This window comes from Phalacrocorax aristotelis, chromosome 3 (assembly GCF_949628215.1).
Source record: "Phalacrocorax aristotelis chromosome 3, bGulAri2.1, whole genome shotgun sequence".
NCBI lineage: Eukaryota > Metazoa > Chordata > Aves > Suliformes > Phalacrocoracidae > Phalacrocorax > Phalacrocorax aristotelis.
Genome location: NC_134278.1, coordinates 23377489 through 23403236, shown reverse-complemented (window position 1 = coordinate 23403236; position 25748 = coordinate 23377489). Strand labels below are relative to the sequence as shown.

Genomic DNA, 25748 nt, shown 5'->3' with positions numbered 1-25748 from the left:
TACACCAGTACAGGGCAGCTATCATGGTGATCAGACTCCTGCACTTTGTAAGCTGCACATTACTTTGGAGCCTCAAACAATTGGAAGCCTCACGACCAATTCAAAATTCCAGACAGTTCTCTTTTCACTGAGTGATGAGCCTACAACTGAACATGAATGCCCAACTACATAAAAGTAAACACTATGTTCCTTAGTGCCTCAAAGATTGCAGTATTTTGCATTCCTATGACCCTCTGGACCTTCCATTGATACTGGTCTTACACCAAGGTAATAACTCAAGAGAACTAATAGATGTGAAATAATAAATGTATTTACAATATGGTATTCTTTAGCAGTTATATCACAAAAAAGCAATTGTAAACTCATACAAAAATTTTGCGCACCTTAAACTCCTGTTGCTTGGCCATCATCACTGGCATGTGTCTAACAAGGAGAGGATGTTTCTCCTTTTTGATTTGATTCCCATCATCTTCCACACAGAACCAACCTAACAGGTTATCCTCCGCTGTAATGGAAAGAACAAACAACAAACATCCCACAGTACTTTCACTGAATAATCACTTACACTTCTATAAAGGAATAGAAAAAAACTCTGTTAGGGCTGGTTAACACTGATCAGGCTGTTCTTATGGCATATATGCATAAAAGACAATGTAAAACTATGAGCAAAAATTCAGTATGGAAGATTACATACATATTGATAACGCCAAAAAAGAACACCTTACGCTAGCAAAATGTTAAGGGTGTTCTCTTAATGATCTTGTCAGTAGGTTATTAAAAGATGAAAAGGCACAAACCTCTCCTCAGGCTCTAGGAAATCGGTTTCGCAAATAGCATTTCTCTGCCTGTATAGGTGACATCACGACCAACTACTACTTATTGTCATTATAAGGATCCTCCTCCTGTTTTATTATTTTGCCTGCCTTCAGTGAGATACCATAAAAGTACTGCATTTTGAGGATGTGCTGGTGAAACTTACTCTATAGCAAGTGCATATCCTTAATGTTTCTCAACTTAGGCATTCAAAATCCCAGGTACCTTTGGAAACCGATAACCCCTGCGCAAACACAGGAGACTCATAATGTCATAGGACAGCACATTCTTTATTGTTCCCACTTAGATTAGGTTTGTTTGTGATAACCCCTTCAGTGAAGGCTACCGATTTATATTAAAAAAAACCTCCCCCCAAAAAACCTCCAGTTTTACATATCCAACTACAGAAATATTGCATTATATTACAACAATACCCATAAGTGTACTTCATGCTCAGAGAGCTAAACAAATGAACCCAACAGCTTTACTGATTTTCTAGCTAAAATCATTCTGAGCTAAAACCAAGAAATCTGAACCTGAAGTTCAAAGTTTAAAAAGTTCATAAGATCTGAAGAAATAAGTTTATAATGGAATAACTTCCTCAGCTGTCTGTCCTGTAGTGTATCTCATTCTTGTTGACTTAGATATAACAACTACTAATGAGTATCACAGACTTCATTAAAATACTGCAGAAATTATACCCCTTCATAATAAAACCCCCATCCTACCTATAACATCATTACGTTGCAGTGATACACAATCACTACTATTTACTATACTGCAATGTTAACACCTGCAGATAGATTTTCACCAAAAAAAATTAAAAAAAAAAATTACACTATACGTTGAGAACTACCTTAACTTGATCGGAAATTTAAGTAACTAAGAATTACCAAGGGCCAGTTTAGCCATTTGTAAATTGTTGATCCAAGACTGTTTGATGGCAGGGGTAAATGTATTGAACACGGCTGTAAAGAAAGTGGGCCGCCCAGACCTGCAAGACACAAAGAAGAGCCACGCTAAATGCACTGAGTATGAGAAACAGTCAAGGCTAGAAATGTTGAGTGAGATGAAATTCCATTATTTTCTAATACTTAGACAAAGACACAGCTCCGATAAAAGCATGCAGGCTATGATATGCCATACTCCCGTCTTCTTACACTTTACATGAGATGCTATGAGAAGAACACCCTCCCTGGTGAAGGAATATAACAGTGGCTGCTCCCTATTAGCTGTCACTGCCACGGTTCCTCTCTTGCTTCTTCAGCCTGAAATGCAGGACTGAGGAATGGGAGAAAAACTACACTGCGGCCCTGGTACATGCAAGCTGCTAGCATTGTGGCACAAGAGCAGAAGTCAGAGGCTAACTGCGGAGACAGAAGAGGGGGGCGAGCTACAGATTCCCAAATCTTCCTTGGTACATCTACGCCTAATATATAAGCCCATTTAGAAAGTTTTGTAATCAAGATTACTACTGACTTGTCCTGTTTTCCTGGGAGTTGCAGCTGAATTCTACAGCGATCTGCCGCTCTGATTTCATCTTCTTTTTTCAAAATCAGTTTTTGTAAACCTGAGGTCCAGTCATGGGCTACAGATTGGTTTAAATTCTGAAAAATTAAAAAAGCTATGATTCAACGCCAGCCTACTGGCCTATTTCCAACAGGCTAACTAAGGTGATCTCTGCATATAACAAACAAATCCTGGCACCTGGGCCTATTTAGTCCACATTTTAATCATGGATAATTTAGCCATATAGGTAAACACATTTCAAAAATATCTGTAAAAAATTTGCTAACATATTTTATCTAATGATTTAATCTCTCATTGCTCAGAGTTTGATGATACACAAATGACATTCCCAAGCATCCGTCAGATTCAGGAATGTGAATTCGCATCAGGTGTATGCACAACCCTTTTACTTCATTTCAACGAGCAGTTATACTGAGCCCGCAGATTTTGTTTCTAAAGAAGATCTCATTAAAATGCCTACAAATCATACTGCCAATATGTTTTTGTTCAAATCTTTGAGCCAAAATGTTTAGAAAGCCACCATGAAAGCTCTCTGTGTGGCTGGACTCTGTTCAAGTAGGATGCTGAAACGATTAACCCTCTCTAAGCTTGGGTGTTCGGTCACCGAGGGTAAAAGCACACCTGAGTGACACTTAAAGCATCATTAGTAATGAGCATTCTTACACAAAAGTACACTAATTTTCCACAGTCAGATTTTTATGAAAATTGAAGTAGTTTTCAAAAATAGAGAAGCTGACCTCGTTCCTCACCTGAACTGTTCTAATTATCTTACACATCTCTACCTGGACACAGACTGAATTTTAAGTTTTCAGATCATAGTTGGCTCCAAATGGCAGTACAGGCAGAAAGCTTTTGTACATGTTAATGGGTGAATGTCCTGTGGCACCTGTGCTATACATATTCCCAATAACAGAGCTGAAATTCACCTTCAAATACTTGTGAAATTTTGTCAAAAATTACTGCTTCCATAAACTTTCTTCACAGTATGTATTTTCACAAAACATTATGTTTTATTTAATACCCTTGACACCGAAGGCAAGATATCACAAGAGACACTCAGCTTTTGTATACACATATATATTTACAGCCTATGGCTGTGTTTAGGAGTTAAAAACTGTACCTAAGCATATGTAAAGCATATAAAACAAAAGGCAAAAAAGCAATTTTTTAAACTCTTAAGACTGTGGAGAACTCCTTCTGAAATTCGGTGTTAAAGTACTGTATCTGTTTGCCAGAATATAAGCTAAATAAAAAGGAAGTGAAGAAAGCCAAAGCAAATTACTTTCAAAGTTCTTCCGAAAATCCTTTCATATTTTTATGATTTGCTCTCAGTTTTAGGTACAGCTCCACCCAAAAGCCAGGATTATGAGCTTGAAAGGGCATCAAAAGAGCTTCCTCCAAACAACCATCATCCTCCTACTACCTTGTCTAACTGCAAGAATCCAATTTCTCAAGATCAAAATGTAATTGTTTCCATCTAAGCTTATCAGCTACTGAGCAAATGCAGACACTTGTAGTACCCACCTACACTTAAAAACAATAACGAAAAACAAGATTAGAGAGACAGCTGTAATCTACTTATAACACTATACAGTTAACAGTAAATGAATTACTAGAAGTAAAAATCATTACACCCTTTACAGAGAGAATAAAAGAATGTCTTGCACAGATCCTAGGGAAAGGCAACTATGCTACTTTGCAATGGGAACATATTTGAAAAATAAATCCAGCTTTGTTTATTACCTGATAGTTTCCTTTAAGGCTGCCTATTAATTGACTAATTTGACCAACTACATTCAAGTCATGTAAAAGGTTCTGCAGATCATGGTACAGTTGCCCTGGTCCCATATAGAGCTTGTCTAAAATGAATAAAAACATAAGGTTATATATAATAAAAAGATGAAATTCTCAGTTGAAGGAGGAAAGCATGGCAAAGATAATATTAACATATATCGCTATTTCTTAACACTATGAAAATTAAGCTTATGAAAAACGGTGACGCTTTCTTTAGATTGCAAAAACAACTAACGCACCGATGTGCAGCTAGGTCGTTGTTACTTCTGAAAGTCAGAGTGGTTCATTTATACATATATCATTGATATTGCACTTTGCTGCTCCAGGCGTTTTTAATGTCCCCGCAGACAGGTAATTGTGAAATGCATCCCAGGAAATTACAGGTAGTAGCAGTTTGTTATCACATATTAGCTTTGCATGTACAGGTGTTATCATAGGCATTTACTTTCAGCTCACCTTATCATTGCCTTTTATTGTTACAATTAAGATCCAAGTTTGTTCACCAGTATGACAGAGAGCAGTATCTATAGTTTTAAGAAGCACGCACTAGAACTGTGACAAATATCACAGCTTCACTGGCCCCATAATCTCTCGCTGACATGGAAGTTTTGCTTTGCACCAAGCAGCAGACTCGCTGTTACACCTTAGTTTAAACATTCTTCCTGAAGGTTGCTTTTGGTCACATGATGAAGCCAAAAAATTCATTTGTAGCATTCACTATGGTGGTTTAAAACTTGCAATTTGTTTAATCAATTGCAAGACAGTTCTGGATGATTTATCCACATCCTACCTCTTAACATGAGCCTGCAATTTCGCCGAAGCATTTGAAATTTTATTGCACTCATGGTTAAGTAAAAAAAGGGTCTGCACTGAGATCAGCAACAAATCTTAGCAGCAGCAGAAATATTTTGCCCTAACCATCAATAAGTACGTATGTTTATGAGGTAACACTTACTCAGAAAAACTCTCTGATTAGAAGGCTAAGATGTCTATTTTAAACGCACAAAGCCTGCAGAGAACCCTGCTAATACATGCTGCCTCCTAGGCATTAAGTTAGGAGCGGAATGGCTATGTAATTCTTGTGGAAACAACACTCTCCCTCTCCCCTAAAACACCCCACCCCAACTCATACAGAGTCAGCATGTTTCCCTTTGGCTGAATGACAGGAACTGGGCTGGATTATCTTTCCAGGAAACCCCTGCAGATTATTTAGCTCACACAGCGTAGTATCCAAACTACAGACCCTTCACCCGTACTGCAACTTTGGAAGCTAGTCCATGGGCAGCAAACTGCCCTGGAGCAAAAGGATTTCAACCCTCTGTTGGCAAGACCGTGATCTAAATATAATGCTGGCTATCCGCTCTGCAGGCAGATCAGGAGCACAGCACGAGCCGTGCCACCTGGCCTGGCCGCCAGGGCAGTTCGGTGCTGGACACAGCCCAGCTGCCAGCTGAGACACTGCTAGCACCTCCGTTCCCTCAGTCTGCTACAGGGACTGGTGTATAAATCTAAATGCAGCAAACTAAACACAAAGCTATCAAAATAGCATAAGCCAGAATAAACATGAAAAATACAACACAGGAGACACTCCTTAAATCATTAGTATATTCTCAGTTATGTATCAAAATGACCGTATTTTCTAAAGACTTTTTCCTATTTGGAGGCATCATACAGATTGAGACCATCACTGGATGTTTTTGTTTAATGCAATTCACTGTATTAAGCTAGGAGTCTGCCTGCCTTAAACCCTGAAGTGTATAAAAATTCAAGGCTCAAGGAAAATGTTAAGGGTTACTTTATCTCTGAATTCTCCATTTCACCACAGAAAAATACAACATAAGCCTGAGATATTACACGTTCCCATAAAATTTTGAATTATCCTCTTGCCTTTAAATCTTCTGGTAAATTGAATCAGTGAAGGGATTTCTGTGCATTGCCCTTCAGCACTTAGCAGGGGAATGACGGCACTTACTACTACTTACCCAGCCAGAGAATAGATGCAACTTTCATCCACCCTTCTTTGCCTGTTCTGAATGTTAATTAAAAGAACAATCTAGCCTTTCTTACCCTTAAAACCAAATCAGTCTGTAAGAAAAGATAGTTATATTTATTGTACACAATGAAAAGAAATGACTGCAAAGTAGACCTAAGTGGAAAAGTTTTGAGATTATGGTTAGTAGCGTACGCTTGCAGATTTGTTCGAAAAAAAACCCAAACCCCACACACTTTTCTGGAACTGCAGACTACATGCTTCCCTTAAGCTGCATTTTCACTTTCTTCAATCCAAATACTTGAAAAATCAACATCTGTAAGTTGTAAATGCTTCTCTCCTTGAATCCCTCTTCTGTTACCTTACACCTTTTTTCTTACTAACATCTACGATAATTGCAGTTTGTTAAGCACCAGAATCACTAGTTCCTAGACACATCAAATTGTTGATTTTGATGGGGCTACTTGCAACAAAAGGGATGGGTCAGTGTTAATAGAAGTCTGGTGAAATCTAGTCAAAAGCCATGATAATGTGTTCTTGCACTGTAAAAGACACAAATGAAATCAGTCTTGTCCCAAATTTCTGTAACAAAAAAATAACTCCTGCAAAAGAAAATTTAGACTGATTAGAAGTAATTGGCAGTTTCTGGCAATTCACTTACCTGTTTTTTATAAACTCTACTACTAAACAAATCAAACTGCTGCACTGAAAAATATACTACAAATATTTTTGAAATTTATCCTTGTGGGTTTGAACCAAGAGAAAATTAATTACCCCCAGGCTGTGAAAAGCTGAACGTTTGTGATAATTCCCTTGTATAGGATGGATATTTTCACTTGAGTGGATTTCATTTTTTTTAAATTTTTAAAAGCCAGGATCACTCTTTGCAGCTTCATAAAGTACAGAGTTACCAGACATTTTATTTTATTATTGAAAGCAAGTTGGAGAACAGACACTAACCTGCCACACAGAACAGCAAGCATTCAGGCAACTCTTAGTTGCTGCAGGACTTTATGCCATGGTCCAACTGAAGCCATAAAGCTTTAACTACTTGCACAGATGGACATGCCCTGTGCGGTATATACATCCACCATGCCTGAAAAGAGCTGTCCTCTACAATTCTCTTTCTGGAGCTTCAAATGCTCTTAACAAATATCCTTGTTCCAGCCTTGGAAATAAGGCATAAATCTTGAATTTCATTCAGTAATTGTCACCTGAGTCTCTTTTGTCTGCGCCATGCATATTTTATAAGCTTTTAATAAGTCAGGATAAAAAGGATGCAATAAGAGTGTCAAAGCAAATAAACTAACCTGACATTTGAAATTATGTCACACAGAAAAGCCAAACAGAAGTCATTTTAGCCTCATTCATTAAAGACCGCATTCTTAGCACAGGAAAGGAAGCCAAAAAGCAAATCAATAAATAATTAGAGAGCCTGCTTCCATCCTCTGATGTTCTAGAAAAGACAAACAGCCCTCTTAAGAAAACATTTTAATAGTTAATCAAGGACTAGATCCATTGCCATGGCTAGTATCATTCTTTCATGGAGGTCCTTAGTGGGGCACAAACTGGAACAGAGGAAAATAACAGGGCTTCGGAGATCAGCAATAATGAGAAGAGAGTTCTCTAAGAACTGACCACTTGGTTTGCGTCTGGATGACGACTTCACAACTTAATCTCTGCGCTACATCCTGTAAAGCTTACCCACAATGTCTCTAAAAAAACAGGATTAGCTTCTCGGTGGTTAACAAAATGTTGACTACCAGTTGATCTGGCTTAGAATTGTCTGACGGAGGGTTTTTCCTGGGTGAAGGAGGTGGGGGCGACACACTAGTCTCTTCATCAGATGCATTTCTCAGACCACAGCCAAAAACTGGCTGCTTCAGCCCACATGTGTTCCCTGACCATTTGACTGCTGGCTATTTTGGGGTGGGTGTTCACTCTTTCTTTTTTCCACAGAAAGCACTGAAAAACTCTTGGCTTCACTCCAAAACAGATACATGGTTGGCTTCTGTTTGTACTTTGAAATGTTTTGCAAATTATAAAGCCGTTTCCTTCCATTTCTAAGCCACTCTTGCTAATTATCAAGCTCCAAACCAACTTATTTTTCCAATGTGGAAAAAAAAAAACCCTCCATGAGTTTAGAGAAGGTTCTCCCCAGCTTTACACATCCCACATCTTACAGAGGACGGTGTGCCCGGGCAAGAGAGAGTGCAGCGTGCTGTAACCGATAACCTCACATGTGGGTTTGGAGGCAACGCTTTTTGCATTCCACCTACAGATCAGGGGTGAAATCTTGGCCACATGTAAGTTAGCAGGAATTTTTTTCATCAACGCCTTTGTTGCTAAGATTTTACCAGAGGAATTTGTGCCTCCCTGCAACAGGCAAGTTTACTGCTAACAACCAGTAATTCATGCAAAATACCTAATTCCTTGCTCAGCTTCATTATGAAATAGATTCAAGGTTAAAAAAGAAAACAAAACTGCCACTTGCTTTAGAGGGAGGAAAGGAGGTTAAAGTTTAAATTGATTTTTGCTGCTACGTAAAATTGGGATGGGAAGATTCTGCTTTTTATGACAACTGCTCCTTAGCTGAGATATATCTGTGTATAATACTAACACTGATTTTACCTGCTGGTTTCCCAGTGTTACACTCAGTGCCACAGCTTTAAATTCACCAGTTTTGCCTGGTTTGTAGTAATTCTTCTGAATTGAAACAGAAGCAATTTTAGCCTATTTACATCCAGGCATTTTCAAAGCCTGCAGGAAACTCCCTGGGTGTGGTTATACTCAGTTTAACTTGGCTCAGGCAAAAGTAGGAATTGGAAGGTTGTGCATAAATACACACCACATGCAAGTGTCTGTGCTTTGGTGTGGGCAGAGGGGGAGAATTCCCACCTCTGGCAGCAGGCTGCTTTGCTAGGGTGCACAGCCAGCAGCTGCAGCTCTTCCCCTGCACAGCCAGCACGGAGGCAGCTGCTTTAATGGGCGCTGGCAGAGAAGCAGCTCCCTTGGGATCGCTGTCTATGCAGTTCATCTAAAATTTCAATTCTCATGGGCACCACAAGCATACTGGATACTATAATCCGGAACTGCTGACACCTCGTTCTTTCTTTCGAAGAATTACTAAGGGACGTATTTATTTACTGTGGTGATTTGCTCCTTGTACACATTTTCCACTAGCTTTTGCTGTGTGTTCTGATTCTCACGTGTGAGTTACTAATTTATCACAGATTTATGCTACTAAAGGGGAAAAGGAAAATATTGCAATGCCTGGAGTAAATGCAGTCACCCATAATCTAAACATCTATTCCTGGGTAAGGTCAGTGGTCCCTTCCCATACTAAATGCCCATTTATTCCCAGTTAGGAGGATTTTTTCATGTAATAGTATTACAGTATTACAGATCCAAATGCAACTAAAATAAAAGCCTCATTCAATATACTGTCAATATTGCAACTATTTTTGCAAACATTTCTGTATTGTTAAATTATCATGTTAAAGCCAAAGACTGTTAATAGATACACTCCTGGGTATCTCTTTTACTGCAAAGTAACTAATCTTGACAAGATCTGCCTTGACTATGATTATAGTAACAACCTTTTCCCCACATGGTTCAAAACCACAATACATCACTGTAAATTGCTTTGAAAAAAGCCATATTGACATGAAGTGAGAACTGATGTGTCATGGAAATTCAAGGTGCTTAGAAAGATTACTTTACTTCTGAGAGACACAGAGCCCTGAAGTCAGAGTAGGTGTTACAAGAAATCGAAGCTCACAAACGCTCACACGTGAAAACCACAACCAAAACCAAGAAAGGCTATTTTTCTTACTATAGTTCCAGCATTACTGAGGGGTAACACAAAATTAATGATATGCTTGAAGAACATGCCACATCTGAAGACTACTCCGAAAGGCTGGTAGATCCCAAATTTGACTTGCCATTTGCAATCTGGTCTTTGAGGCTGAATGCGTTCGTATTGCTTCCTCCCACTGAGCCATCTGTGTGCATCCAGGCAGCATACTGAAACATCAAATGTTATGAAGGGAAGAGATTTGGAAAAGATTCAATCCTCATCTTGAGCATAAAAATCACCTGGGATGAAGGGAGAAGTTATATATGTGGGAGGTAACTTTTCAAGTTGCTGTGTCTGAGGAAGGCATAACAAACTGGTACTTATATAGAATTACACACTCGGAACAAATAATGAAAAAACAGGTCCCTTCCACAACATTTAAGTCTACATTTGAACCCAAGGAGCTTGTACAGTGTTTTGGAAAGGAAAGCATCATACCAGATGAATTCTTGATCAGTTCACAATAAACCGGACAGATTTTATGAGACTTTTTTCCTCTGTTTGACAAGATCTCTTCCCCAGGGCAGCTCTAAGACATTTGTCCTCTGTGTGTTGTGTATGAGTGTACCCATAGGAGCAGGATCCGGTACCAAGTATAGCGGAAGAATTCCTCAATTGCAGTAATTGAATTGTGGGCCTTCATTAATGGCTTCTGGTTTCCCTTCTTTAAATTAATTCTCGAGATCTTCAGAGATTAGGAAATTATCTTAATTCAGGCATAACACTGTGTCTCAAACACTCTCCATTCTTGTGCTTCCTAAGGGTGGGCATCTTAAACTGAGCAGTGGGATGCTGTCAGCCTATTGTTACTTGATTAAAAAAAAAAAAAAAAAATCAAGTGAAACATTTCCAGGACAATCAAAGTCACATTTAAATCAAAACAATTGAACAGTTCTGACTGTACTTAAGTAGTTTTAAATATATTACTGCTACATCAGCATAGTTTAAACTAAACAGGTTAACATTCTCCCTAAGGAGGTCTAGTGGAAGTAATTTTCTCAGTGCACGTAGAAAAGACAACCTTTACATGACATTTTCATACACAAGCCATCTATTTCAGCAACAGATAAACAGAGCTGGCAAAAAGACTATGAATATTGGGAATACCAGGAACACTGTCATTCATTTAGCAGTTGATACTGATGCCCATTGTTAAGTATTATTCCTTTTTCCTTTACAAAAACCTTTGTACCAGAACACCCAGCTCTCACTGGAAGGCCAGTGATGAGGATCCCCTGCTGCACTGACACCTTCTCTTACACAGAACTTGACAAATCTAAGTACCAACTATACACAAGGGAGGTGCCTCCATACCTCTGATACCTTCTGCCTGGAAATTCTGTATAAGCATTAAAGCCAGAGACAAAGCAGATGAGATTTTGCTTTTAGATGCTGAACTAAAAGCTTCCTGCACATTGTGTTATGTAAGCAAAGCCCCTGACAGGTCCCCCAGCACCACCCTCCTCCTATTTGTGTCTTTTTACTAGCTCGCTCGCACTGCTCCTGTTTCCATAGGCACCGCAGAGAAGCATGTGGGTTGGTTGTGTTTTCTCATTTGTCCTCTATGAGAGCACTTTAATAGTCAATTGGAATGTCAGTAAAATAAAAAGTCTCGTGAATCCAAAAATCTGGTTTAAGACCCAAATAAGCCCACAGGTCAGTTTAAAGTTCATAAGAGAAAAGCAGACTTTCTGCCTTACCCGTTTGTTCTTTCATGCCAAATCCAACTCATCATCTCCACAGCCACATGCTCCCCAAAAATCTGAGCCACAGTAGCTCAATTGTAGCTCACCTGAGATCACATCATACTCTCAGGTCCAAACTACACAAATGTTCAGAGAACGGTATCAGTCTCCAGGTTTGGAAATTTAAGCAAATGGGAAGTCAGGAATGATCTCAGAAAACAAGAGCTCAGTTGGCAGCCATCAATGGAAAGCTGAGCAGCTACTCACACGTAGCTTCACAGCACAACCCTAAATTAAGTTCAGTATCCTGGTGCAGAAAGGAGCAGCATGAACGCGTACATAGTATTAGGTGATAAGCAATAAACCCCTGAGACTACTAGAACACAAACTATTTAATTCCAACATGGGGTAAGCAAGCCTAATTACCAATATAGTCAGGATGGATCATAATCATCAACCAACATGAAGGGCATTATCATAAACGTGAAATGACATTATTCACTCTAATAATACTTTAATGATGTAAGCACCTAAAGTTAATCTTTATGATCTTAATTACTGAATCTGATAATCTGAGCCTCTAAAACTCTTTAATGTATTTATTCTCACTGTCATGCAAGATAGGGATGTTCTGCAAGTCCTAATCACAAAAAATGAAGTACCACATGCCACATAGAGCAGAGCTGGGAAACAAACCTCCCAAGTCTCAATTCTGACAAAGTATTTTTAACATGCTTCACCTCCCTGTCAGCTGTTAATACCTTGCTCTCAACTGGTAATTACCTGAATGCTGAGGCCTGTCTCGCTATAAACTCATCATATCAGATCTGAACACCAAAGAAACAAGTTGCACAAGAACTACAGTCCAACCACAAAACTGCTTATTCACACAGCCTGAGCAATACAAAGATAAAATCAACAGCTTGCAACTGTAAGTACTCAGTAAGGTATTAACTTCATAGTGCTATACCATTTGTGTGTAGAATTACAAACGAACACCAAGGAAACGCAAAGCCTTTTGAGAGGGTGAGAAGTAGCTCATACAATGAGGGCATGGCTTCAGGATTATATTAAACTCTAGCTAATCCTGACTGCACAGGGAATTTCAGACATAAAATGCCATAAATATTTTTCCTGCTGACAGAAGCAGCTGTGCTGAGCCAGAGATGAGGAAAGAAGCGGAAGCAGTAGGGAACACAAGGGAGGAACACTGGAGCCCTGATATGCTGACACGTGTGCACCCCACAGCCTGGTTCATCAACATCACACTGGCAGGGACAACAGCCAGGTGTGTTCCCAGGCTGATGTATCAGAGAAACTCCAGTTCCTGGCTCTTCCGACAAGGAAGGAAAATCCTGGAAGCAAAGAGACTTTAAAGTGAAATAAAAGGTACCATGGCCCTTTCCTCTCACAGGTCCTGAGGGGGAAGGCTGAGGGCAGCAGGGACCTGGAAGCCCCTGGCCTCCACAGAACCTGTGGGGTGTGCCTGCATGGGCACGAAGGGCGAGAGAGGAACTGGATGTGAGAAGATAAAGACTGACATAAACAGGCAGTGAAAGTACATGTGTGAAGGCATTTAAATGATAAAAGTACTGCAGAGATCTCAAGACAGGTCTGCAGGTGACTGTAAACCGGCCAAGCTGCCAGCGGCTTACACTGGAGTTTCCACCAGACCCTCTATAACAACTCATGTGGAAATTGTACTGCGAGGAGCTTACCTTCCTCTTTCACACTCACTTGCCTATAGCTAGGTTTCTACTCATTTTACTGCTCTGTGTCAAGAACTGGATGAGACCCCAGCAACACAGAAAAAGGTTTATAGGAGGTGAACATCAAGCCCTGAAACCACTATAAAGAATACAAAAGGCAAAGAGAAGAATCTCATCCTAAATGGGTGAGACAAACATGTAACACGTAATTTATTCTATGCCTAATCCACCAGCTAGAAACATACATCTGCTTAACAAGTGAACTATTTAATGTCACCCAGTTTGCTCAGCTGAACAGGCTATTTCGAATTAGATTAATTTAAAGCCTCTGGTCTTCGTTTGTGTATATCAATGCTAGTTTACATTTATGACCATATTACATCTCCTTTAGTGTACAGTACTATTTTCAATAGTTTTAAAATGAAGATTTACATTATTACTCTATACATATTTCACAGCGATGAAAGTTCACCTAGCAATTCATGCCACATCATCCGTTTTAAAACCTTATCACCAGTGCTAGAGTTGATAGGCCACTTAAATATTTAGCCTTGCTTACTCTGGACATTGTATTACCATTGTCCAGCCTTAAAGTGATGATAAAGCTGACTTCTTTTCTTCCTTCCTCAATTCTGTATTTCTCATTAGACAAAAGAGAGAAAAAAACCCAGCTTTAATGGCAATAGCTATCACAGCAGCACTCTGCCTGGTTTTTAAGAGCTGTGCTTCCATGGAGTGAGACATTGACAGAAACACTAATGCACACTGTAGCCCAAACATCCCTACCTGTTTCCCTGGCAACACTCAGAGACCTGCACAAAGTGACTGCATCAAGCAGAAGGAAACTCAGAAGACAGAAATAATGCCCACACTTCAGTGTTGTCACTACTACAGTTGACAATAAACAAAACCCACAGAAATCAAAACCATGGGTGAGTGGAAGGGGAGCACAAATGTATCCCTGGAAGCCTGACCAGGAAAGGAGAGAAGCCATGGTTTAGCAGTGCTGAGGTTTGATCTCAGTTATGAACTGTAAACTTGTGAAACAAAAAAGTAACACTATAGCCATAGACATAAACGTGATAACCTGTTTTTCATTTTACTGTTATCTCCTACACTCATCACTGCATGATATATAGTACAGATGGGTCTTGCTCATTTTCTCTTTCAGCCTTTAGCCATATGGCTCAAATTAAATGGATCTTTGCTTAAGTAATAGGCTATGCTGTGTAGGGTTCCTAATCAACATCATCAGCAGCAGAACACTGCTGACAGGCACTGGTTTCCCACCTAGAAATGACAGGATGCTTAGCTCTCTCCTTTTGCTTCTTCAGAGCCTCTGTAGTCTGGTCCTCTTAAATAAAATCAAAGTGAAGAACTTTCACAGCTCACCATAGCTGTGAAATGTGAAATAGACAGCAGATAAATCCCTTCAACTACTGAAGATCATTCAGGATGAAGCAGCGTATATTAACAAAATAGATAACATAGGAACAAATGCATTAATTGCTTTAGATGTTTATAGCACCTAAAATAACAAATAAAGACAAAAAATTCACAAAAAATATAGTTAGTGATAACCTAGTGCTTGAATAGTCACTGATTACTCTTTCAATTCCTCTATGAGATAACATGATTATCAAAGATACCGCTTTACCTGTGGGCATGTTTAAGTGATCTGTGGCTTCCATTAGACTCCCTTTGGACACATTAGATGTCTGAGATTCTTTGAGCGTTTAGGGCTCCCACCCAGAGCACAGTGTATCTTATACATGGGGAAACTGAGGTACAGAAGTAACAAGACTCATGACATACAAGTAAACCCATGATGGAGCAAATATTAAAATTCAGGAGCCCTCTAAACTTGATGTCCATTTCCGCAGATCCATAATAAATAGGTTACCTACAGCTACCTTGGAAAAAAGGAAAAGAGAAAAAGACAGGAAAACCAAACCAAGCCAATAACCCAGACGTGAACACTGAATCCATTACTTTCAGTAGCATACAAACAGAGGAGGTGAAATCAATGCATGTACCAACACAATCACATGGAAGAACAGGATTCACTACTTTACATAAGGAAGACAGGTAATTAAAGGAAGTGTCTCTTTTTGAGCTCTTCAACCATTTATAACCTAGGGTCATGTCCATATTACATAATACCTGTGCTGAGTTCTTTTCAGGTCTTGAATCACAGTTCTTGTTTCTTCCATTTAGCAACCTCCTCTACCATTATAGTAGTTTTCATTTCTTATCATAAAAACAAGTCAAATGCTCCCATAACCACCTAAAACATGTTGAAATACCTCTTACTGAACTCCATTAGACAACACAATTCTTCCAGCACAAGTAAACCAAAACTAAGAATATACAACTTCCTGTTTATGACAAAAATACTCCTCTTTTCCTATATTAATTCAACTTTTCAGTACTATGAACGTGTCTGTGCTTCTGCACATGGACCAATTGGGAAGGAGAGGAGAACAGCAATAGCCTACCAGAAACAGTATGTGGATTTACTAGGAAAGAACTTTATCTTCCATCTTTCTGCAAATGTTTCCACAGAAGAAAAATAACACATCGAGCCTCTTTGGCACACAGAGTTAAGACAACTGCTTGCGCAGGAACCATTCAGTTGGGATGCCAGAGACTCATACTCGCAGATTTTCAAGCAAGACTAACTTCAATACATGAAACAGGACCCTGCCTGATTTGCTCAGAGAAATGCAATCTGATAAACATGCTATTTTTTATTGAAGACTGAGAATGAGAAATGTTTTACGCTTTAAATATTGTTACAGGAAGCAAACACAAATTATAATTGCACTCCGCTAGGAAACAGTATTAGAACCATACAAATAAAGGACTCTGCCAAACAGCTGAGATTTCAATCCTTCCCCGTGTTCATAACTAAAGGAACTCATAGCCTACTCCTGGTGCCAGGGGAGAACAACAGGAATAAGGCAAAAGCACACCAAGGACAGGAGCAGCATAGCAGAAGAGACTCTAGGAAAACTTTCCTGCTTTCCTGCCTACACCCTCAGGCCACACAGTTTCTCCTGCCAAAACACAAAGGGCTTAAAAACATGAACTTAACAACCCCTGAGTGTGTTCTCCTCTAGAATTCAGAGAGAAAAGACTGGTATGCAATGCAGAACCAGGTAGAAAACTGCAAACTGATAATTTTGCCAACTGAAAACCAAGCCCACACAGCCCTTGCTTTCCATCTTACAACGGTACTAAAGCATGCCCTTGATTTATACGTACTCATAAAACTTTTCAACCTTTCAGCAGTTGCATATTACAGCCTACTGTACGAGATGAATTGAAATTCAGCTATTAATTTCTCGGTATCACCTGAAGTAAAGTTTGCATCTTTGAACTAGACAGTCCTTTCCTGCAGCATTGTAGAAAGCCGAAAGCACCAACTGCATTTAGCCAATAATAAATAGCGAGATACACTTACAACAGTTACCTTCTCGTAAAAAGGATTTGGCGCAGAAAAGTGTGCCATAATTAGAGGAATGTAACTACTAACCAGTAATCCTCACAAGGACACAAACAGAATCTGTCAAGATTCCTTGCTAATCACAACAGTAATGTAAGAATATCAACCTTACAGGGGTCAAGTACTTAACGTGGTGTGCTGCAGATACAAACCAACTTTTCTCAGTTCTCCAGAAATGGATGAGGTAACCCCCCCTGCTACTTGATACTTTTACACAGAATCATCATTATTCTGTATCTCTCCAGTTCCCACAAACTCAAAATGCGAGCTGAAAATAAGGTCTGAGACATGGTTCTATGTTATGGAACCAGGATTTTGCCTGCAGCATCCCAAATTGTTCTTGATCATTAGATGTTATTAAAAACACATTCTGTGAGGCCACTGGGATTTCACCACAGCAGTTCCTTGGTACTCTTTGAAAACAGAGAGAAACATAACATAACTTTATGATGACTGCAAAGTCATGCACTTTCAGGCAGAGAACAATATTTTGCTGGTAGTGCTTTGTAGTTTGTAGTAAATACCAAATAGTCTCAGCAACGATGCGATACTACCATGAAAAAGATTGTGTCACCGTCAACTATAAAATGCAGGATCTTGGTGGATGTAAATAAACACACAGCAGTGAACTATTACATAAAGTCTTACCAGTCCTTTTCTTTTGCAGGAAGGCTCTACTTTCTGAGCTTCTGTAATCTTTAGCAGCCAAGAAGACCAGAACTAAAGGGACAACTCTAAAGAATAACACAATTAGGTGTATATTCAGACTTGTCTGTGAAGGCCAATTTGGACAAGTCTGCATTCAGAGTAACAGCTAATGCAGACACAGCAGTATATGCAAATAGCAAGTCTACGTTCTTCCTCTTTCATGACTGATTATATTCAGTTTAGTTGGATCACTTGGCAGAAATATTTGATTAAAGCTGAGGAAAGATTTATTCATTTGTATAACCAGTATCCTTCATATTCTTTTTGATTTTTGTATTTGATCCCTTTTATTAGGAAAAGAGTGAATTAATACAACAAATCAGAGCCTACCAAGAGAACAATTAGTTCAGCTCATCTTTTACCCGCTGAGGACCATTTAACCTGAAGGTTGAGACTACAAATGACGTACAAGGTAATTTCATTTTTTGTGATACTGTCACCACACATCATGAAACTGAGACATCTCAAAGCCAAGAGGTTCAGTAGGTTCTAAAGGACTGTTTGGGTGAGGGTTTTTCTTTCTCCCTTCATGTTCCACTTCCCCATGTGATCTTGCTGTCAGGCAAGGATTTGGTCTAATTGGCTGTGAAGCTGCTGCACCAAGACGCAGTAGGAATATTCAACAAGCAGTTCCTCTGACATTCACCTATGAGAGGGACCCCCAATTCTAAGTAATACGCTCCCTTATATACACTCTGCTCGGGGTCATGCATAGAGCATCTGGTAAATGATAATGTAAGAGCTTTAATCTCATTGTCTAAGTAGCCCATTAATGCTTAAAAGGAGTTACAAGAATGAAGTCATCATGGAAATCAAGACATAAGTACCTACAAAATCTTCTGTGGCTATTTACAAAGGGAGGAGCAAGAAGACCTGACAATAACCATCATGGAGAATATGGGGAGTATTAAATGCTGCAGCTGCACCTCAGGCCATTCTGAAGTATAATGTTTATGTCTCCTTACAGCAAAAATGCGGTAAAATTCTTGTGGCCAAGGGTGCAATATTAAGTAAATGTAGTGTGAAATAATGCCCAGAGCTAGCACTGAAACCAATGTAAATTACAGTCTGTTAATAGGGAGCACAATCTAGATATTAAATACACTTAAAAATACAATATTTAGGCAAAATACAGGTTATAATATTAACTCATTAGATATGAAAGGCTAAAGTAAACTCTTGAAATTCATACACCTCTTGAGGGTAGCTGGCAGGCCTGTAGGAGGGATTAACAAGCACAGAAAGAACTTGCAAACTTCAGAGCTCGAGGTCAGTTTTGGAAGGAGGCTAGAAGGAAATTACCTATTTGCATATTGTTTCAAAAATATTAATTAAAATGAAAATGGAAGGTTTTTCTCCTGAAGTGCTTGTTACTCTGCTTGAAGGGTGAGATACTATGGGCTTGAGAGAAGTAAATTCTACCCTGCAGTAACCACTCGTGTCCAGACTTATTCCACAGCAATGAGGAGGCTGGTCATTTTTCTTGAGAGAAACTTCATTGCTTTAACTATGGTATAAAGAACATATGCACGACCAGCTACCATGGGACAGCTGGCACACCACACCAAAACCACCTTTGTGCATGCCCACACACATTCATGCTTTAAAACTCTTTATGCATTCATGCATAAAACTAAACCAGGACACATACAAGCAATTCATGTTGCAAGGCAGGAAACTGGCTACCCCTTTATGGATTCTCAGTTTCCAAAGAAAGAGGTTATATTCCTGTTCATGTTACAGGAGTTTTCATGCACAAAATGCTTCCTTTGTTTTCAGTAGTCCATTGAAATTCAAATATGGATTTTAACAAAAAAAGTCTGTAAAAGTCAGTAACTCCTGTCACTTACTTGGCTTAGAGTTAATGATGACATTTTCAGCAGAGTGTTGGGGTGGAAACCTGCAGTTGTCTCCTTGGCCCTCGCTGCTGCCATACTCTATGACTTCCACTTGTCCCAGCGGTACGCTCCACTTCAATAAATACCTCTGACCAGTTGTCATGGTGCCACTACTTTCGTAGGAAGAGCTGAAAGGTGCACAAATTATTGCTGTGATAAGCAATTATGTTTCATGGCATCCTATTTATTATTTTAGCTTCTAAAATTTGCTGCTTGTCAGTCTGAGTATCATGCACAACTTTAAACAAATACATGCATCAGGCTGACTTTTGTGACTAACCTTTCCTGTGAGTGCAAAGAGCAGCTATGCAGGTGCAGATAATCTTGTTTACAAACAGCTTAGGACTGCCAACAACAGTCCCTACATTTCTATAACAAAACATAAATGACCATCTTTTAAGATTAACATGGATTTTGACATCCTTATGCAAGTGCTTGGGGTGATACTGTGGCTCCATCTTTTCCAAATTCTTTTGGATTGTGCTGTCTTTCAGGACAGTACTTGAAACAGTGATAAAAAGAAGTAACTGCTACACTACATGGATGATGGGACCTGTGAATGACTGGTACTGTGCAACATAACCTCCCAAGGGCTCATAAGCTAACATTTCTCCTGAGCCCCACAGCCCAGGATGTTCTTTACTGCAGACCTTTGCAATTGCTGTGGCTTCCGAGAGCAATCCCACGTGAGCCTCTGTTGCTAAAGGAAGTGTGTATCACAACAGGCGTTTCAGAGGAAACAGCATGCTGAGGAAGCTCACTTGGAATAGAAATGGCATTAATACTCCTTCTCCTTTGTGTCCTTCATTTCCTTATTCACATTCAAGCACATATAACAAACACTTATTATAAAGGACAGAAGAGATGTTAAAGTGAACAAACCAGGTTTACTTCACAGAAAACATGATGAAATAGAGAAGTTAAATTCTTGGGAGAAATCAGCAAAGTATATTTATCGTGAACAGTATCTTAACACTGACATTCCGCTACTCAGCTACCTATTCAGAACACAGCCATACTTTGGTTTCGTTCAAGAGGCAGTATGAACAAAAACCGCAAGTGCTACAGCTTAAGTAAATATTTATAAACTCTCGATCTAGTTCAGAAGAAATAAAACAAGACAAGTCAGGACACAGCTGTTCAGTCACTAGGGATAGCATCCACCCCATCCAAATCCTGCTACTTAAAAGTTAGGTCTCTAGTTAGAGAAGGTCATCTAGACTACATGTGAAGAAGGACTTTCTGAGGGTCATGTATTTCTACAGAGTACATTTCTTTTGACAGCTATATAAAATTGGTCTGGAACCAATGTTCTCCAGGTTCCTGGAATGCCTGACTACTTTTTCTGTAAAGGTTGGACAAAGGCAGTTAAGCAAAATAAGCTGATACATACTGGACAGCTAAGTGTCAAGTTTCTGAAGAAGTCTACTGTTCCAGGGTAAATCTGCAGGCATGCACCTTGAAAGCCACTGCTGTAACAGAAACCTAGCTTAGGTAAGATGCCTAACTTCTGTACAGCTAAAATGATGAGAAATAAAGCTCATCCTACATAAGTCCAACAGGCAAGGGGTACATTCTATAGCGCACACTTATTTTGAACCAAAAATTTTGGACTGGGTAGAGGTGTCATGAAATTTGGCAGTTGATTTCCTTCAGTCCATAACTATATTTTGCATGACAAAGGTAGTCCTTTCTGCACTAAAAATCTAAGAGCAGACCATGAATTAATGAAGGAATCCTGAATCCACACACACAGCTTGCAGGTGGACCCACCTGCAACTGAACACCCTGAGGAACTGACAAACCCTTTTCTTGCTGGTGAATAAAGCTAGAAGTACATTAAACTATTCTAAAACCCCACTGTTACATAAATAAGCAGGTTGGAAAGCAAACCTCAACAGCTAGAGAAAACCACAACTGAACTTTTTCAGAGTTAGCATACCCCCACGACACATGCATGCCCAATTACCATTCCAAAGGAGGTTGCTTAGAACCAGTTAACGTCCAGGGTAACAACAGTGATGCTACTGATAACCAGAACTGTTGACTTAATAAGGAACCCAGAGACTTGGCATAATCATGAACTTTTCACATGGAAAACAAAGACTGCACAGTTCCCACTTCAGCGACAATTACAAAAAAATCCAAGACAATAACATCATACAAAAGATAAAACAGTTAAACACAATTTTGCCCCAAACAATCCTAAGAAAATATCCAGGTGTTACTATAGAAATGAATAAATTGTAAAGGAGTAAAAAGTCATAATTTCTACAATAACTGGACACAAGCTTGTGCATTTTCTAAAGTGCAGTTATTACATGGTACTTCTCACTAACATGAGACCATGCATTCACACAATTGCAGAAATACGTACTGTATTCATACTTCAGTAATGAACTAAGATATCAACTGATATTATGCTTAAGACTTGGAAGTTCTTGGAAGATTTTAATGGTGCACATTTTCTCTGTCTGAACATACCATCACATCAAGCAATTATGTTACAAGCACCATTTGAATACAAGTGTGACCTTGGCATACTCAGAGATGTAGTAACAGTAATAATTGCAGCCAACTAAAACACAGAAGGCACTATGAAAAAAATGCTTTCTTCAAAGCACGTCAGCTTTAATCCTTCAATGTTTGGTATCAGAGATAAAAACTCCTTCCCCAGCTGGAACTTTGTTAGTGAGTTCCAGTTTTTTTCTGGCTACATGCATTAGCTTTGTATTTTTTTTTAATTCGCAGCTCGTGTCAAGTTACAGATTTGTGTGTGTGACAGTATGAATTTAGGAAAAAAATCCTACCCTGGCATGCCTGCACTCTACTAAAGACTAACACACAGAAATAAGTAGACACTGAAGAGCATTTCTATCTGTAATCTCCAACTGATTTAATTTTCTTACAAATTTACTCTAGAACTTCCAAACACCAGCAGGCAATGTAGAGTACTGTAAGAAAGCTAGTTATCCATTTATTTTGACTACTGCTACAAATCATTAGCCATAGTAAAACCAAAAAAGTTTTCAGTGTGTAACTTATTCCAGCTGAAGCTTGAATGATCATTTTAAAAATGAATCAAGTCTTACCGAATATTTACTGTTGCACACATCAGCACATCATTTAACATGAAAAGTCGTCGTTCTTTGGTTTTGATAATTTCTCCTTTATCATTGTAAACTGTCTCAACCATATCATCAGTCCGTATGAGGTATCTGTTTCCACTACTCAGTAGCTAGATTTTAAAAACAATTAACAACATATATTATACATGGTACATCTAACATGCGGTGCAAAAAATAAAATACTATGGGTTATCACTTGCCATCCTAGTACAAGTATTTGCAGGTGGATTTGCCAAGTGAATTAAGTCCCTTTACTGATTTGCCTTTCATTTAGAGAAAAGCAGTAACTTCTGCTGCCAGCAATGTGGCCTGCAGGGGTTTTCGGTCTTAATATGGAACATAATTGCTCTGAAAGTCTTCCACACTGATAAAGGTCACCCAGATTTAAAAAAAAAAAAAGGCATAGATTCCACAATTTCTGTTGTTTTCTTCCCTCATCCCTTCTTTCACAGCCCATTTAAGTGCTACGCATGGTCCCGACCATCCCAAAGGGAGAAGTCAAGGTGGAGGAGGAAGAGCACTCCTGCGCCTGCTCTGCCCACCTGGGCTCAGAGAGCTGGCCGAGGAGTGCAGCTGGCAGCCTTCCACAGGCTGTCAGGAAGATAACATGTACAAAAGATGTATGGCATGTAAATTGCTCCTGCCCTTCTGCCTTGAAGGGCTGAGGATCAACACTGTGTGCAAGCATGAAGTGATTCCTCATAGGTCAAATATACCTCCTTAGTGATCAAAAGAACAAAATTGTCTCTAACTCACCCATTTCCTACCCATCCACCTCCTTTACCACCTGTTCCACCCTGCCTGGCATTGTTCCAAAACTATTAAGCCACAAGGCACACAGGGTGCTACATAATTTGGAGCAACTATCCAGGTATAGCACAATTTGTCCCCCCCAGTGCAGAACATACAAGATTTTACAGTTTATCTAGACTAACAAAAGGAAACCTGTACCACCTCTCAAAATGTACAATCTATGACTTGAACTCCTTTAACCATTTGTAGATGATTAGTAGCTGCTTCAAGAAGCTGGAGTATGAAAACTAGAAAGTAAAGTGTCTGAACCCATCTTCTAATGCACTTAGAATGGAAATACTGTTCCAGTATGACAATAAATTCAGTAGCCCATTTTTTATAAATGGCCCAAAACAAGTGTGTTCTGGTTGACTACTATCTTTCCCGAAAACTATGTTTTTATGCATCACAAACAAAAATACCCTTTGCACTCCTTCAGCATGTCCCCATTACTCTATCCCAGAATGAGTCCAGTGTAATCATCTGTAACTTCATGAAAGCAATAATTGAAGTATTTGTGCCCTACCTCATGGGAAAGGAGGAAACATGTATGATGCAAATAAGACAAGCCTACATGTATCCACAGTACTGACAGCTACTGACAAACTCAACTGAAGATTGTTCCTTTCTTCCTGCTGAATATCTTCTACAGTTCTTCAATGACTTTTCTATTGAATGATCTGAATACATGAATTAAATAGGCTGGGGTGTTCCTTAAAACAAGGAAGACGTTGGACACATTCAATACCATACCTTGAACTGCTCCACAGCAGACGCACTGCAGTGTATGGAACTAGTTCGTTCCTTTATACAGGAGTAATTCCTCAGTTCCAGGATAAATCCAAAATTCAATTTTGACTTTATCAGAAGATGTGCATAAGACTTTACTACAGGACAAGGAAGCAGCTTTATCTATACTCTGCCAAAGAACACTAACACTGCTGCTGCTGCTATTTCAGCATGTCACCCGCTCCAGCACAGAGTGGTTTAACCAGTGAGCCTACTGAGTCCTGTAGGTCGCTCACATCTCACACCTACCACTAGAATGAACCCACAGAAAAACCTCAGGCATCTCTTCGGTGTCTGTTCTAAAGACTGCTCAACAAATAGTATACTAACTCTTCTATCACATGTTCTTACTTCCTAACCTTGTTCAGATAACGTTCGTTCATTGCTTTTGCTATTTGTTTTATTTCACAGCGCTGATCTGCATCCCTTTTCCTTTCATTTAACTTCTCTGCCAGCGTTTCAAGTTCCGTAAGAGCCATCTGTAGAGGTAATCTATCGGGATGTCCTTTATTAGTGTTCTTCAACATATCCTGAGGCAAAGCAATAAAACAAACAAAAAATTTAAGAAAATCAGATTTTACTTCAAAGTCAAGTTCAAAAGATTGCAGGATGTAATGTTATTGCTACATTCTTTAGCCAAGTACTACTAAAGAACAAGATCAATGAACACCTAATGAATACTCAGACAGCGAATCACTTATTTTCCCGAATACCTTAATAGTTCTTAAAGAAAGATACTGAATGGGGTCACATGCTGCTTATTTACAGGAAGAAAGTACAGCAAAGGAACTTGAAAATCAGTGTAAAAAATGCAAATATAAAGGTAAACTTAAAAATGCACACAATGTTAAGCATTATTTGAAAATCAGTAGTATAGTATAATATGTAGGTGTTTGTAAGCAATGATTTAAAATTAAAACTTTCCTGATATTTACTATCATAATGATATTGTATTATCTTTATCACTGTTGTTATTCCTCACTAAAACGCTGACAGCACGGTCATCCCAAAGTAAGAGACATTACTTCATGGAGATTGCAAGAGCCTCTAAAAATCTTTCCCTTTTGTAGGCATGCAGTGGAAAAATTTGAAGGAAATTTCTTTCCCACAGTGCTTAAAAATCCCTATGTATTCACTATGGCTTCCTGCCGCAATAAACTCCATTTCTTTTGCTAACTCAAAAACTCTCACCACAGCTAGCCACCAGCACATTCCCATCACGACTACCTCTGCTCCTTCTCCCTCAATAATTCCTGGATCTGCATCCCAAAGTGTGTCCTCCTCCTCTGTGGCACCCGCAAAACACAGCTAACTCACTGGGATAGACCTGCCGTGGTCTGGAAGGAGTTACAAACAGCATAAGTTGGTCTGGAGCAGGTCTGCGCTGGGGTATTGTGCCAGTCTTCCTTCAACTCCCTATTAGGAAGAGACCCAAGGACTCCCTGTCAAATCCTCAGCTTCCATGGGAAGGAAAACAAGACGTAGATCAGAAGGAAGCTGGTCCACACTCCAGCAGGTCCTGTGAGCCAAGCGGTCAGGGAGAGA

General features: G+C 39.3%; 1 protein-coding gene across 10 annotated transcripts in view; it reads right to left on the bottom strand.

Annotated features, from left to right (window-relative positions):
- The window catches only part of ARHGEF10 (Rho guanine nucleotide exchange factor 10), a 116412-nt gene that overhangs the window by 34807 nt on the left and 55857 nt on the right, over positions 1-25748 (bottom strand). For 6 of the 10 annotated variants that reach the window (XM_075086928.1, XM_075086920.1, XM_075086919.1 and 3 more), the window contains 7 exons: positions 24563-24733; positions 22587-22732; positions 19447-19622; positions 4087-4202; positions 2293-2420; positions 1707-1807; positions 369-505 (listed from right to left, as the gene is read on the bottom strand). In XM_075086928.1, coding sequence (XP_074943029.1) covers positions 369-505; positions 1707-1807; positions 2293-2420; positions 4087-4202; positions 19447-19622; positions 22587-22732; positions 24563-24733 — 975 coding nt within the window. The remainder of the gene's footprint in view (positions 1-368; positions 506-1706; positions 1808-2292; positions 2421-4086; positions 4203-19446; positions 19623-22586; positions 22733-24562; positions 24734-25748) is intronic. The other 4 variants (XM_075086922.1, XM_075086924.1, XM_075086926.1 and 1 more) reach the window with 1 other exon arrangement.